The sequence below is a fragment of the Emydura macquarii genome, unplaced genomic scaffold (genome assembly GCF_026122565.2).
Source record: "Emydura macquarii macquarii isolate MOO-44397 ecotype Brisbane River unplaced genomic scaffold, CSIRO-AGI_Emac_v2 contig_1045, whole genome shotgun sequence".
NCBI classification, from domain to species: Eukaryota; Metazoa; Chordata; order Testudines; family Chelidae; genus Emydura; species Emydura macquarii.
The window spans coordinates 2516245-2533024 of NW_027131182.1; the positions used below are offsets into that span (position 1 = coordinate 2516245).

Here is a 16780-nt window from a genome sequence, read left to right on the forward strand (position 1 = left end):
ATCAGAACGGGGTCTCTGCCAGGGGAGGGCTGGAATTTGCTCTCCCCAGGAAATATGTGACACGAAGTCCCCCCGTATTCACTGATCATTAATAATCTTGTTTCATGTACACATGTGGTAAGTATTAAGAGTTATGACCATATGCTGGAATGATAACTAAAATATGTTCAGACCAGGTATTGGGGGGTGGGGGAGTCATTAAACAGGACTAACCTAAACAAAGGAATATGCATTTACCTCAGTTTGCATGTAAGCAGTAAACAAGCTAACAAAGGTGGATGCAAACTTCACACTAAGAAATGGGGCAGAAGACTGCACAGAGTCTACACCCAGCAAGAGAAAGAAGCTTAGTCTAGGTTTTACTTTTACTAATACAATATTACTGTATTATAAAAGTGTACAGAGGTGAGATCTTTTCTGAACGCTAATGACACACCGGTGATTAATATCTTTGTGAAATGTGTGTATTAATACTATAGGTTAATTAGGAATTGTCATTGACATTATGAAGTTTGTGAGCAAACAAGGAAGGAATAGTTCCTGCCCAGACAGGTGTTGATTCAACATAATTAGTACTATTATTACTTGTATTTACAGTAATTCAGCACAGCGAAACATGTCATCAATGCAAAAACTATTTGCCTCAGTGGGACAAAGATACAGACCTAAATGCTTTCAATTGTTACCGTGTCGTTAAATATGGCAGAAATACAATCCATGCTGAGAAACATAGATATTTATAAGTGATACTGTAGGTGATACCTCACTTCAGTTCAAATCTTAGACAGCGGACAAGTTTTTCCCACCAGTTAACTTCACCTTGATAGCAGTCTGTTCTTAAACAATGAATAAAACATTCAAATTCTAAAACTTTATAGCCTGTCACTCGCTTAGCACCTTGCTGTACTGTGTGTAGTAGTGGTAACATTACATGATACCTTATCTTCTTTATTTGGCCAACGTTATTGGTTTTGACTCGGAACACATCCGTTTTACTCCTCTCAAAGGCAGTTCTACTCCTGTAATATACATATACCAAAAACCACGTTAGGAAAAGAGTTACTGTGTCAGCAAATACATCACTGCAGACCCATCAAGAATCAGAGTTTAAGAATGAAGGATCCTCATTTCTATTATTGGACAAACCTACTTTTCAATATCCTCATTCCTGTGAAAAGGTCTGAATGTACCAGGATTTTTTTTCTAGTAACTTTTCCATTCTAACATCTTGACAGGTCTGAAGAATCCAATATACCAACTTTGGAAGAAATGAGACGCTGGCCCAAATGGATGCAAACCTTGGGTCATATTCTATATCAGCTAAAAAAACCAAATCTTTCATCTATTAAACAATCACCAGTATAGAAAAAGAGCTGCAGTATGAGTGGTTCGCTACTTTGCAAATGGCTTTCAGAGGTAATGAAAAACAATCTTCAGTGAGGACATTTTTACACGGTGCCACTCATCTGTAAAATTCCAGGCTATTTTAAAAAAAATGTACAATCTCTCTTCAACTGTTCTTGAATTCATCTAAAACTACCCAGATAGGTGCTAAAATACAGAATCTATGGGTAAAAGTTTAGGACTTGGTTCTCTGTCCCTTGTGTTGTCATTCAGACCAGTGCAAAGTGCAAATTCAGAATGGTACTTTTTCACACAATTTGGCCTGGATGACTACCCAAGGTAGAGAGCATGGATGAATCAGGCACTTTGGATGTCCCTGTCTGTTGGCTCACAGAAGCTCTCCACATTCCTCTGCTGCTCCACACCTGCACAGCCTGCTTCCTATTCCAAAGGTTTCCTTCTGCTTTCCCAATACATCCCTACATCATGACAAGAGGAGTGTGTTCTGCAGCAACAGAACAAGGATTGTGTTTTAAAGGGGCCCCATGGCCCAAAGCACTGTTCTGTGGCTGGCAGTTCTATTCTGGAGCTCAGGCACACATAAAAGACTGTGCAGCTGGGTCACAGATTTCTTTCCACCTGCTTCTTCTGACATACCAAAACTATTAAAAAAAAAAAAAAAAAAGACCTCTGTTAAATTCCTGTACCACCTCCTTGTACTATTTGCATCAGAACTAGATTGCAGTGTGTGTAGATCGGGGACTATTTCTTCTTCTTAATTTGTAAAGTGCTAAGCATTTGCTAGAGGTATGTGTGACAGATAAGGCAATTTCCTGCAATATCCTTGATAGTCTTTATTGTATTAAGTTTACGTATTATGGGCTGGGATTGTATGTAACCTCTCTGGGGGGGAGATGTGACAGATGAGAGAACTGGGAGTTCAAAAAACTATACTGAAAACTTGCCAAACTAGTATGGACTTTTGGGACAATAAGTATTAAGTGAATTTCCTGGGAATCCTTAGGGAGGGGTTAATGCAAAGTCCCCAAATTTCAGCTAGGCAAAAATTGAGCCTTTGGAAGCCACAGCTGGAGAAAAGGGTCATTGTCTGCTAATCACCTGCTACAGGAGGCCAAGATCAAAGGTCCGAGCTGTATCAGAAAATGGCTGATCTACCCCATCTCTGTTTTGGTTTTGGATTTAAGATGGATGAACTTGTACTCACAGAGAAACCCCGTTGTGGGTTTGAAGGACTAACACTTACCAGAGCCCCGTCTGAAGTTGGGGTGACCTGGGGTAAGCTTTTCAGCATATATGTCAGTTCTTTTATTGTTTTAATATGCTTTCTCTGTAACACTTTTCCTTAAACGGGGCTGCTCAGAAGGAGCCGTGTGGTAACTTATAACTGCAGGCAACACACTGGCAGAGAAAGCAAAGTGCAAGCGTTGGCCTTTTTAGCCAGTTTGGCTTGCTGGGAATATCACTGTGTAGGCAGGAAACCGTGCGGCCCCAAGAACCCCGGTCAAGGAGTGAGAGAGACGCGGTTCTCACCCAACAGAGGTGATGGCTGGGAGCTGAAAGCCTAAAGTGAGTGCCCGTGGTGACCACGGAGGTGCCCTGTAATTGTGACAGTAGGTAAAGGGCAGCATGGTCTAGCGGATAGGGCCCTGAGAGTCAGGATATCTGGGTTCCATTCTCCACTCTCACAATGACCTTGGTATGAGCTTGGACAAGACAATTCATCCTTCTCGGTCTCTGTTTTCTCCATGCACCCTTTGTTTGCCTTCATGGCAGGGACTGTCTCTTGCTCTATTTGTACAGTGCCAAACACAAGGGGGCCCCTGTTGAGATTTGGAACTCTAGGTGGCACCGTAATACTAATAAACATATACAAAAAAAGAAGTCATCATATCTGAAAACAAAAAACCACAGCACAACACCATAGCCACGCTGCAGTGACAAGCAACTTGTTCTGAGAAAGTCAGTGAATGGGAAGAATCTGACCAATGAACTAAACAATGTCCAGTTTTGCTCAGATCTTTCCTGATGCCAGGTTTGGGGTGTGTGTGTGTGCACGCCTGTGTTTAAAGATTGTCTGTTTTGTATTCCGCAAATACATGTGTAGCTTTCATTCCCAGCACTGATAATGAGCGTACTGTGCTAGAACCATTGTGGTTACAGAAAGAGACTAAAAGAGTTATCTTTGCCAGAACACTATGGCAAGAGACAATCAAACCCAGCAGAGCTTCCCTCAACCAGAGCTTGGCTGTCAAACTGAAAACAGTCAGCAAGTGCAAGGCAATTAGTTTGCCAGGGGTGAATGAACATTGTAATGACAGCAGCCTCTCCCTGCTCCTACCCTGGAGATCATACAGTACGGCGGATTCCCCAAAGTACTATAGGGATGATGTAAAAGAATCAACTGCAGCTAATTGTCCAAAAGCTTTTAGCACACTAATTTGAATTGCTGCTAATTTACAGCATTCACATGACAACACTCAGTGTCTGGTATTTAGTTTACGTATGGTTTTGGTGTTTAGCATTATGTTTGTGACACAGGCACGATACTGCAGCTTCAAGAAGCAGGAAGAAAACTCAGTGTTTAAATAGCAAAGAGCATGTGTCTGCGATCACTGCTTCCAACAGTTTCAGAGCACATGCATCACTTGTCTTGAAGGGGCTTGTGAAGGGGTTTGGAACTGTATCTGGGGCCTGGGAAGCAAACTTCTGGAAAATGTAATTGTTAAACTGTGGGTGGAATTCAATGAGCATTTAAAGTCTCCCTGCCCTTGAACCGGTTGTATAGCATAAAAGAACTGAAATTGAATGCTTAGAAAAAAACAAGCAGTGTTTGTATTTAGTAGCATTGCTTAAATACAGCAGGGGAGGAGGAGGGACGCCAACTAGTGAACTAGTTTGTATAAAGTTACAAAAAATAAAAAGTAAAAGTAGAAATCATTGTGGGCATCTGCTACGGACCCATCAAGATTGGAAGTGACAGCAGAAAATTCCAGGGCCTATTATTACTAAGGAGTTTGATACTGTAGAATAATGTAATCATGGAGGCCTGTAATTACCAAGATCTCTATGATAAATAAAGCAGAGGAAAACTTGAATTGGAAAGTGCAGCTCCAGATTCTGAGACTCAAAGCTTGAAGGTGTTTAGATGTGGAGTTTTAGACATGACTAGACTTTAGCATGGCACCTTGCATAATTTCTCTTGAAACATTCATTCACATTGGCTTGAATATCAGGGTAGGGGACTAGGAGAGCTCAGTTTCAGACTGGGTTTTATTTTGCATTTCTAGTAATGATCTGGAAGTTGTGGATTGAATTTAACAGGACTAAGGTGTAATACAGTGGGTGACAGAGTATAAAACCTAGAGCTGAGTGAATAATTTGCAGTTAATAGTATATGCAACAAATTTCACCCATGAGTAGAACATGAAATTCTCAAATACATATGTTAGCAAAGCAATCAAACAGAAATTCATTCAGAGAAGTCCAAAGGCCTCTCTCACACAGGAGGTCAGACTAGAAGATCACAGTGGTCCCCTTCTGGCTTTAGACTCTATAATCTATCCATAGATTTTCTCAGTTGAATAATTCTCTACCTGCAGATTGTCATACTTTCAGTTCAGACAAGTGAATGTAGAAGTCATAATTTGCACCATGCTTTCTCATTACACAAATCACATAGTGGTTTGTTCCCTGACTGGATGATGTATGTAGCTAAATGGCACAGTGTGATTTTGAAGTGTATAGTCAATTGCAATATTTATAATTCTCTTTCTCTGTGTGGCTTAATTATATAAACCACCCAGTCAGGGCACAGAAACAATATCCTGTGATATGTTACTAATCAACATTGTGAAAATTGCAAATTTTACTGTCAAATATACAATTCAAAATTCACCTTCCATGAATGATCACACTAGTATATCTCAAGTGTTTTAATGTCTGTGGGAAGCAAAGATGAAACAACTGAGACCATTGCCTAAAACTAACATAAGAAATTGAAATTTTGGATATTTGTGGAAAATTGTTTTCCCTATTTGATCAGCTAGTAACAACCCTTTGCAAAATTTAGCCTCTAGGAACATAAGGAAATTCTACTATTGCTAAAGTAGGTAGGGAAAAGTCTTTACTACTAATGCAATAGACTGAATGATAGTTTGGAAAGAAAGGCAAAAATCAGTAGATTAATGATAATTTAAACTATATTTCTAATGCACATTTTACCTGACAATGTATTTTGCATACTTCATGAATCCCCATCCCATCTTGCACACCCACATAGAACAATCTGTAAAAGCACGCTGAGGTCATGAAGGAAAGGTGTATAGAAGTTCAAAGTATTATTATTAAAGATATAAATTTGGGATAAATTAAAGAATTGCTCTATTGGATTATCAAAGAGACCTCAGAATCGTAGAATCACAGAAGATTAGAGTTGGCAGGGACCTCAGGAGGTCCTCTAGTCCAACCCCCTGCTCAAAGCAGGACTAACCTCAGCAAAATCTTCTTAGTATCTTAGTGGTAATTCTGTTAATCTTGTTAACTCTGATTGTGCTTTGTTCGTTGTAGCTGCTATTGATGTTTTAGAAGAACTTCTAGTACCAGAGAATAACTCGAAGGTACTGTATGCGATACAGATCAACTCTCAGGCCTTCACTATGAAAAAAAAGGTATTTTTATACCATGAGTTAGCTAATGTGTGGGCAAATCCTACGGTGGACAAGGCACAATACAGTACATTTCTTTCACAAGTTAGCTGATTGGGGTATGTCCTGGCCTAGGCTCTATCCTTTTGTTTTTCTTGACTTCCATGTGAAAACTACAAACTGCCTTGTCCACAATAGGATTATACCATGTGTTAGCTAAAATGTGGACAGTGGTAAGAGAGTGTGGTTGCACCGTAAGGCACTGTCACTAATGTCCTTCCAGGAGGGATAAATAATCCAGGTATTTTGACCTTCAAATCTGACATCAAACCTGGTAGAGAGAAAAGGTAATATCTTCTATTGGACCAACTTCTGTTGGTGAGAAAGACAATCTTTTGAGCTTACAACACACCTACTAATACAGCCCAGAATGATGGTTTTTGCAACAAAATTACATTGTTGATTCATATTTAGTTTGTGATCCACTATAACCTGTTGGCATGCTGCTGACAAAATGGAGGTAAATCAGAAATCTGCTGAAAGTGCTGCATATGGCAGACAAACATCAGAAAACACGCCAAAGGGGAAAGGTACCAGCTGAAAACCAGACCACGTGCAAGCATCCATATGACAAGACCATTATTTCCCCTTTGCTAGGAATAATCTGTCATCAGATGGCCAGGGCCTAGTAAATTGTTTAAACAAAGCATGCATACACTGCTGCCTGGTGTCTGCACAATGATGTAGTGTCACACTTACAAGGATGTAATTCTGTGCAGTCAGTGTGTGGGAACACAGAGGGGAGATGGTATCCAGTAGGACATGACAGCCCAGCAGTAGGCTAATCTAGGATAGCTCAGAAATTGTTTTATAGCCAACAGAAGACTTGCCAAGAATCCATATAGGAAGCCAGCTCAATGCCTTAGCTGCCCATGCTAGAAAAGCCAATGCAAAAATTCAGTCCTTCAGTCTCAGCTGCCAAAAATGTTCTATAAACGGCTGCAGCAGTTGGCACAGGTGCTGAAAGTCAGTGGCAGAGGCTGAAGGCCAAAGAGAGAGTGCCAGCAAGTCAAGTGTTGTAACTGACTGCTGGTGCTAACTGCCACACAAAAAATGTGATCATCATAGAATCATAGAAGATGAGGGTTGGAAGAGACCTCAGGAGGTCATCTAGTCCAACCCCCTGCTCAAAGCAGGACCAACCCCAACTAAACCATCCCAGCCAGAGCTTTGTCAAGTCACACCTTAAAAACCTCTACGAGAGGGAGGTGGGACATTCCACCATCTCCCTAAGTAACCCATTCCAGTACTTCACCACCCTCCTAGTGAAAAAGTTTTTCCTAAAGTGACTGGTTTACACCTAAGCCTTAAAAACATGAGAATGATTATTTAAAGTAACAAAGAAACATTCTATCACCCTTACAGCTCAGACCTTCATTTAACAGTAGTGATGCATGATAATCCAATGAGTTCACATTACATGTTCCAATAACCTTAAATTTGACCTACAATACAAGCATATGAGCTCTTTCAACCTATGTCTTGTGGGTCAGAGTTAAGGTTGTTACTGTAATATGTAATGTGAAATTTTGTGCTGATATTGTTGTGAAAGGAACATGTGAACTGTACAAGTATATAAGGCATTTGTGTGTCACTTGAAGTCATGATTTCCATACTTTTAAGACCTAGGGGGTTTTAATGGTGATGGTCTTGTTATGTATTTTGTATATTGGTTATTATTTGCTGCTGAAATTATAGGACCTATACTTAAGATTGCCCAACATTTCCCGTTATAAAACCCTGTTTTCAGTTGCTTATAATTTTGCCAAACTTTAATCATTTGAACCAAAATTTCCTAATCCAGCTATTAACTTCAGGCTGAAATTTTTTTAATGTTTCAGCATAAAAGTTTCAGTAATTTCTATGAATGAGGTTAGGGAAAAATACTATGTTAAAAATATTCTTGCAAATGTTGTGTTAAGAAACTCTATCACTTCCATGCTTTGGAGCAGGGAATTGAAATTTTGTAGTGTTTCCCCTTTATATCAGTGATGTGTGTTGTGTTATTTCCATGAAAACACATAGAAATTTGGCCAAGTTTATACATCTTTGAAAAATCTCAGTTTGCACATGCTCAATAGAAATTTCTTAGAATTTAGCTGCGAAATTCTCCAAAGATTCTATCTGTACTGAGCATGTGCCAGCCTAGGGCTTCAGGGCCTGAGCAAGATTTTCCCTGCAATTGCAGCTCCCAGTTGTTGTTTATTTAATTAAAGACATCATCATAATGCATATGCACAAGAGGGGTCACTCTCAGCCCAAGAGTGGTGGAGGCCGCAGTGCTGTGAACTGCACAGACAACTTGAAATCTGGCATTTCCTAACATTCGAGTACTAGACTTTGCAACCTTAATATGTTTTCATTAGTTTTTGGTGTATAACAATGACTATAGGTTAACAAAAGGCTGTGTGACAGAAAGCAAGAATGTCCTTTAAAAAAAAGAAATATATAACCCCAGACTGTGTTCTTATTTACACCAATATTAATATGCAGCCACTCATTACCTCTACTGAATGCAAAGGAATTGCACTAGTATAAATGACAGCATAATTTGACCCATTAAAAGAAAAATGTGTCAGTGAAGTCCCTTTTCTTGCACAAGTGTTTATAAGCCTGCTGAAGATTGGAGAATTCTTTAGCTGTTCTTTTTGTGGGTCATGCAAAATTGGTTGATTTTTCTTATTTTAAGAAAAAACTTGGATAATAACCCTTTTTAGATTAATGTATTTATTGAAGTTAACTATCCTCCCTTTCCCATATTTATTTTATAGTTATTAAATAAAGACCAAGGATAAAATCCTTGCCCCATTGACATCAATGACCAAACTTCCATTGACTTTAGTGGGAGTAAGATTTCACTCCAGATCTTCTGCTGATATAATTCATTATAGCTCCATTGATTTCAGTAGAGCTACAGAGATTTACATCAACCGAGGATCTGGCCCAATGTGTAGATATTCCTGAGCTCATCTTTATTTGACTGAATTATGAACCAGAAAAACCCTGTGTGAAGGTAATTCAAGACCAGACAGAAGAGTTTGCCAATTCAAAAACTGCAGCATGTTTTAAAAAGAAATAAATCCACAGAAGAGCCCTTCAATCTCATTGATATTACAACAACCCACTATCACTTACCAATCTGCACCTAGCCAGGGACAGTTCTTTCACCTTTGCTTCCAGTTGCAGTCATCGCTAAATCTTTTTTTCAATGAATTTATTTTAGAAAAAATACACGAATATTTATACCACTTGTCATAAACAGGACTGGGTAAGTTTGAGACTGAAAAGGAGATTAGTTTATTTCAATGAACAAAAAATAAAACAGCTAGCTGAACACTGGAGTGTAATACCTTTAGTGGTCTCAGCATTGCTATTCAAGTTATGTGATCTGTTTAATCTATCCCATCCCATCACTCTCAGCCCAAGAGTGGTAGAGGCCACAGTGCAGCAAATCATGCAAAAAGGTGGCTAAGGAAGGGGGAAAATAGTGGATGATCTTCAGAATTCCAGCCACGGTGCAGAGGAAGCCACTGGGAACAGGGAATACCTGCAGAACAGCCATGATGCTGCATGAGGCGACAAAGGCAGGAGAAACGCCATGATTCCGCGAGGCAATGCAGGGGACTGCTGACTCAATCTGTGACTAGACAAACCCAGCGTGCAAAGCCGCTGTGAAACCCATGAGAAGACAAACTTTTTACAGTGGCCTTGTTCTTGGGTTTGGCTGAATTGCGCTCAGTGCAGGACCTCACTTTGGAAGCAAAGTAGCCTTCTGCTGTGCAGCTCCTTCGTTCAGGACATGGCTGGGAAGGCTACTTGACCTACTCAGTCTCAGGGTTGCTCCAGCCTTCCCCCAGCTGTCCTGCAACAGCCAGAGCACAGCAGCGTTCTGGCCATTATCCTAACCATGACCTACTATGCTGGGGCTCTGAGGCCAGTAGCACAAAGCCACTAGCTCCATGTCACCAGGGAATTTTCCTTATACCAGATCCACCAGTTTTACAACTGCTCTGTGCTGGAAAAGAAGAGCAAAGGAGCTGTAGGACAAAAAAGAATTTGGCCCAGTATATTGAAGACCCTATAATCGTATTTCATAGGCTCAGAAAGTTCTCTTTCATTATACTGGAAAGATTCTGGAAGCTTCAGTTTCCAGAATTCATGTTTTTATGACGAGTCAGTATGACAAATTCATGTATGTTTTTGCACTTACCTTATTGATGGACAAAATGTTACTGTGACACTAGGCCAGAAAAAACTAAGCAAGTTTGCAAGTGCATGGCCCAAATCTGACCTTTAAGGACATATTATAGAAAAATACAATGGTAGTGAGGTTCATTTCTTATAAGTAGACTAGAGCTTTGATATGCAAGTGTATGTTGGTTTGATGTTGTTTACATAGATCTTGTTAGAGATTAGCAATGTAGATAAACTGCTTTCCTATCGATCACTGTTATATTAATTAAGAGTTCAAAAGGAACATATGAACATTTAGATGGAACTTGAATGTAACAATACTATTCTTTTTATTACTCTGCACATGGACTACTTAGTCTTCATTTCTCTAGACTGGATTTCTAACAAAGAAGCTCTAAACAAGGATTGATGACCCCCCATTGGGCAATTTTAAAGACTTTGCAATTTAAGAACTTTGCAACTCAGTTATCATCTCTACTTTGAAACTGACCTGAGAACTTTATTTTCATCTGTGTATGTATACTGACCTTTTAACCATTACTCTCTTTCCTTAAATAAAATAAATGTTAGTTTAGTTAATAAGCATTGGCTTTAAGCGGGTATTTGGGTAAGATCTGAACTATTCATTCACCTGTTTGGTAATGTGTCCGATCCTTTGGGATTAGTAGAACTTTTTTGCATATGATGGATAAAGATTTTCAGTAATCCCCATCATATTTGACTTGGCTGTCTGGGTGCCAGCCAATGGGCTGGATAGCTTTAAGGAAACTGAGTTCTTTTTGTCTACTGAATGACCAGTGAGGTCATCAGAAGCTGTTTGTTGCTGACTTGGTATATCTTATGGAAGAGAAACCACCAGTATTTAGGGCTTTGCCTGCCCTGTTCTTTGCAGTTTGCCCTGTTTAAGCTATCTCAGCATGGCTCCCCTGGAGGCCAACGTCACAGTTACAAACACATGACATTTCATCAGCTAGTCATGTCTTGTCATAATTTTACTGTAAAGTCATGCATGCATGACACAAAGGTCTGAAATGTCATGTATTTCACTACCAGCACACAATCACAAAAAAACACCCCTGTGCTAACCAGCAGCTGAAATGGTAGTACCTTCATTAGGAAATGCATGGTATTTTATCTTTTTTATCATATCATTTTTGCCATGAAATAAACACATATAAAATGTCATGCATTTGCAATCATTTTATCAGTGAACTCTATATAAACTTCTAGTTGGAAAATGCATGAGATTCCATCCTTTTGCCATATTCACAAAGCTGTGTAAAAATGTTGGGGCAATCTGGCTATTCCATTGCTCACTTCAGATATGGGAGGAAAGATTAATTAATTAAACAATAGGACAGTAACCTATGTCTGGAACAATTTTCTCTTGTTTTTGCCTGATAAACCACCACAATGCTGTACGCATTTGCTCACAGGTGCTGAAATTTTAGCTGACACTTAGCAAACCATGAGTGGAAAATTGTAGTCAGAGTAGAAGTGGTCATCTCCCAGGGGATCAAATTTTATGAATGTCAGAATGCAAAAGGCTTGTTTGCTATGACTCTCATTCTCATTTCCAGCCATCTTAGCCCTCTGCTTTCCTTCGTAACAAGGATGAAGTTGATAATGCTAGCCACCTTCACAATATGTTTGAATAGAGTCATTCTGTTAGATAGGAGTGTTATAATGGGAAAGCAGGGGAGTTCAATGGGTGAGGCAGTGGCTGGAGAGTCAGGAGAAGTAGGTTCTGTTCCCAGCTCTGCCATTCACCTGCTCTGTGACCTTGGGCAAGTCACTTTATAGCTCTGTGCCTCAGTTTCCCCACTTGTAAAATGGGGAAAATGATCCCTACCTTGCAAGATACTTTTGAGATCTATGGATGGTAAGAGATATGTTACATTAGGGTTTTTTTTAATATGTTACATTAGGGTTTTTGAATGTATATTCAGCAAGTTCTCACTGCTGTTGCTAATGATGGCTGGAAACGTAAAAAAACAAACAAAACATAAAACAAAAAACAAAAGAACCCCCCTCTGAGTAGTGATTTCAGAATATCAAATATGGCAAACAGGTCTGAAATTTCATGCATTTTCATTACCATTCCCATATCATTTTTCTTTACAGATTCTCATGTTTGAGTTGCTTCACTGGGAAGAGAAGCTCTTTTGAGGGGAAAATTTAAAATAGCTGCAGGTACCTCTTGTCGGTGCTGTAGAAATGGAAAAAACATGAAGTTACCGTATGACATTAACAGAGGGTTAGTATTTGCTGAAACACATTTGCAACAAAACTAAACTAGCAAGCATTATGAAAGATGAGACCTATAACCCCCATTAGATTCTACAAGTATGGGAACCAAATATTCTCCAATTAAAACATCATTATGCCAAAGGGGAAATTAGAAACTATTGAGCAATAACATTTTACTATTGCAGAGAATTTTGCTATCAGCACATATTAGTGTGAGCAGAGACATGCAGGTAAAGTGTAGCCTTGTCAAGCAACTGGCATCAGTGGAATCTCTGCTGGAGCTCTGCGAACTCTGAATCAAGTGAAGTGCTCATAAAAATCAAAAAGAGTCAGTCATTTTCAAAAGGGGCAAATACAACATGGTTTCTCTTGGGTTTTAAAATCAAAATGATATTTATCTTTAAAAAATATATAATCAGGTGAATAAGGCACTCGACTGGAAGGCAGGAGTTCTGGGCTCTATCCCCAACTCACCCACTGACTTACTATGTGACCTTGGAGAAGTCACTTTAGCTCCCTGTACGGCAGTTTCCCCTGCCATTTGTGCTATCTATTCAGAGTGCAAGCTGACTGTGGCAAGGACTGTCCCACTGCGCTTGTATAACCCACTGGTTGGTTTTTGTTACAGATCCCTGTCTGGGCCAATCCACCAATGATATGAGTCTGTTACAGGAGCAGCTGGAGGGCTGTGGTTCCTTAACCCACTCTCTAGCAGCACATGTTTTTACCTTGGATACCCCTGGTTCAATCCCTGGTGCTGACCAAGAGGGAAGCCATCACACTTGTACAAAGCCTAGCACAAGGGAGCCTCATTCTCTGTTCGAGAGACTGAGTAGTACAGATAATAAATATCACTACTAATAAAAATAATTTGTAGAACAGGTTTTCAAAAAATAGACTCCATTGGAGGGAGCAATGTGTGGCACGTGCAACCTTGTGCCCAGCACTGTATACGCCTACATTAGCGACACACCTTTCGAACCCTGCCCTCAGATGTTTATGTAACAAAAAAACCCAATTAGTCAATGAGCTTTTTCAGGAGCCTCTGGTGTATCAGTGAATTGCCCATTACATTGGATTGCTCTCTCCTCTGAGAAAAAGAGGCAGTAGGAGAAACACTGATATTATTAACAGGCCCAGGGAAAGCCAGGCATATTTAAAATAAAACTCTAGCCTCACAAGTCTTGTACCATAAGGAAAGCTACATAACGTGTTTTAACTGCAAGATAATAATGTCTTGTGCCATCCGTGAAGACCCCTGCAGTGGTTTCCCTGGCTGTTCTTGGCACTTCCCCAAGAACGTGTTCCAACCTTCCACAGCCTAGTGTCAGGCCCCATAAAACAGAAATGGGCAGATTTTAAAAAAATTAGCAGTGTTCTGAAATGGCTTTTTTATGTGCAGAGCTAGACATTCAGCTGGTGTCAACTAGTGTAGCTCCATCAAAACCTATGGATTTATACCAGTGGAAGGCCTGGTCCATACTTTCTTCATCCACTAACGCTTCTTTTGCACTGGTTCCATGACTCTGTCAGACCATTGACCTTTATCTCTAGGCCAGGGTGTTAAGCCTTTACATTCCATGCCCCATGCAAATGCTCAGAACCATACCTTTAAACAACACAGGTCAACATTTTCTAACCTGGGCAGCTAGAAATAGGCTCCTACATCCATTGTTAGGCACCTAAATAAAAGTTGCCTGATTTTCAAAGGTGCTGAGCACCTGCAGCTCATGACGACTTCTCTGGAAGTTGTGGGTGGTCAGCAGCTATGAAAAACAGGCTACATACATGGGTGACTACAGTATATGGAGTCAGGAGCCTAACTTTACACACCCGGGTTGGAAAATATTGACCTCTTTAATTTCAATACTTGATGAAGGAGTCAGGATGTAGCAAGGACCCAACAGGTGCTATCATGGTGGATGTACAGAACTGTGCATGAAAGAGAGATAGGCACTCAAGGCATACAGGGCAATGAGTGCTGTCCACTCCAATCTAACTTCTTGGGAAACGAGAGCATTCAGCAAATTGCAGGGCTGAACCTTAGAAAGTATGGTCTTCAGCACAACTTTACACATGCTGTGACAAATGAAGGTTTGTCACTGGAGTGAGAAATATCCACTAGCACGAATCTGCATTTTCCTTACAAAATCTGCATATATTTAGGATATATTCTATCTGCATCTATCAGCAAAGTATTGTTATGTTTCAACAAAAGCAATAACAATTACTGAATGCAGAGTGGCCTGTAGGGTTACACAATTCTCTCTAATACTCACTTGCTGGTGAGATGAGTCTTCGGAGTAATCCCAAACTCTCCAAAGAGAGTAACAAAGACATTGGCATCTGTTCCTGCTCCTCGTACATCTCCCGTCACAGTCACCACCTCATAAACTGTGGGAGAAGAAAAGTCAGGATAATAGAAGGAATCCCTAATCTTACGTTTAAAAGGACCCAACATACTTTACCAACAAATTGAAATACAAATTACTGTTAGATCACTTGACCCACCACTGAAATGCACCCATCTCTGGGATGGAACACAATCACTGCCTAACACTACAGGTTAGGACTTATCCAACTAAAATTGCTGCAGATATTTATGTAGGCAGACAGAAGTTACTCAGATTGGAATTGGGCAGGACAGAGTTAACTCAAACAAAATAAGCCTCTGTGTGCATATGCATGTATAAGTGTACATATTTTATTCATTTATACAAGATAGTTTTAAAAATAGGTGCCTAACAATTAGACTCCTCAGATTCTCAAAAGTCCCTAAGTGATGGGACTTATACTTCTAAGTCACTTAAGTGCTCTTGAAAATTCCATCCTTGGATTTAGGAGTCCTAATTTTAGGTAGCCACGTTTGAAAACCATTTCCATAATATATATCCTGTGTCAGGTTAAAAAAAGCACCCACTAGTTAGAGTTATAAATTCCTTCTGCTGCCACTTTTCCAACTGCTTGTAATATCCTCAGATAAACTCCTTTATGGCTGAAGTGTTCCACACCTGGTCTAAGCCCAGAGGTAAATTTGTATTGAATGTCTGAGCAAAATTGGTTGAGCTATTTTTGATTTATGCATGTGTCAAAACAATGCACTCTTCCTTATTTGTTCCAATGAGATATTTGCATAAGGCTAACTGAGAAACCACTACAGCTAGAAAGTTCAAATTTGGTTTGTTTTGTAGATCTCATGGAAGTGTAAATGCCAAATAATGATGAGGACAGGTTGGTCATACAGAATGATCTGCATCATTTGGTAAGCTGGACCCATTCAAAGAAAACTCTCCCCTAAAAGAATTTCGCCCTGACTTAATTATAGACTAATCCCCTCTACGTTCCCAGCATGACCTTCTGTCAGACGACTGCCACCAATCTGCTCCTTCCATTTATGACTCTATGGACTATCCCAATTGTCCACACATCTTTTCCTATATGTTCTGGTTACAGAGGAACAGAGCAAACAGGAACATGCCTTAATCATGGCTACTTCGCCTGGCCGAATGACGACTAAGGGGGGAAACGATAAATCAGGATTTATCTATTGGTGCATTAGACCAAACCAAAGGGGTGTAAATTCTAGTGTGCACGTAGGAAGTGCAAAATCAATGTTTACAGATACACTGTGGTGTCCCCGATACAACTTGCATCTAGTTACTAACCCTGCATGAAGAGTGCGGTTATTATTAACCCAGCCATTTTCAGGTGTCAGGCAGGAGGAAACACCTATTTCTAAAGCTGCTGCTGTTTCTGAAAGATGCCAGAGTGGAGAATGCTGGAGACTAAAACCCTCTAGCCAACAGTAGCTAGGGTTTTCACCAGTTTGGAGGGAACATCTCCAGGGTGAGTTACAGTTTGGTTCACGCCTCCAGTCTCTGCTGACACTGCCAGCACAGGTACCAATTAGCATCAAGTGTGAGGGTAGTTTTAGGACTCGAACTGAACTAAGACAACCCCTTTATTTGCCATAGGTTAAGGAACTGCCAACAGATGGTTTTGGCCACTGTTGACGAGAGCTAGTTTTGTCTAGAGAGGAGAGGCAGAAATAATACCTTGATGAGCATAGCCAGCCAGCCAGGAAAATGAAACTATACGAAAGAACTAACCCGATCTGTAAAAGCATAATGTACAAATACTCAGACGGCAGCTCTAGGTGACGCCGACTCTATACTTCACCAGTAGGGGAAACAAACAAATATCATTGCATCCATGCCTCCTCTCCCTGATCTGGTCTGTCATGAATTTACCCACCATCTCCTCCTTCA

General features: G+C 40.1%; 1 protein-coding gene across 1 annotated transcript in view; it reads right to left on the minus strand.

Moving 5' to 3' along the window:
- The window catches only part of LOXHD1 (lipoxygenase homology PLAT domains 1), a 264458-nt gene that overhangs the window by 169942 nt on the left and 77736 nt on the right, over positions 1 to 16780 (minus strand). The window contains exons 7-8 of the mRNA XM_067545371.1: positions 14792 to 14906; positions 939 to 1019 (exon numbers count right to left, since the gene is read on the minus strand). Of these exons, the coding sequence (XP_067401472.1) occupies positions 939 to 1019; positions 14792 to 14906 (196 nt within the window). The remainder of the gene's footprint in view (positions 1 to 938; positions 1020 to 14791; positions 14907 to 16780) is intronic.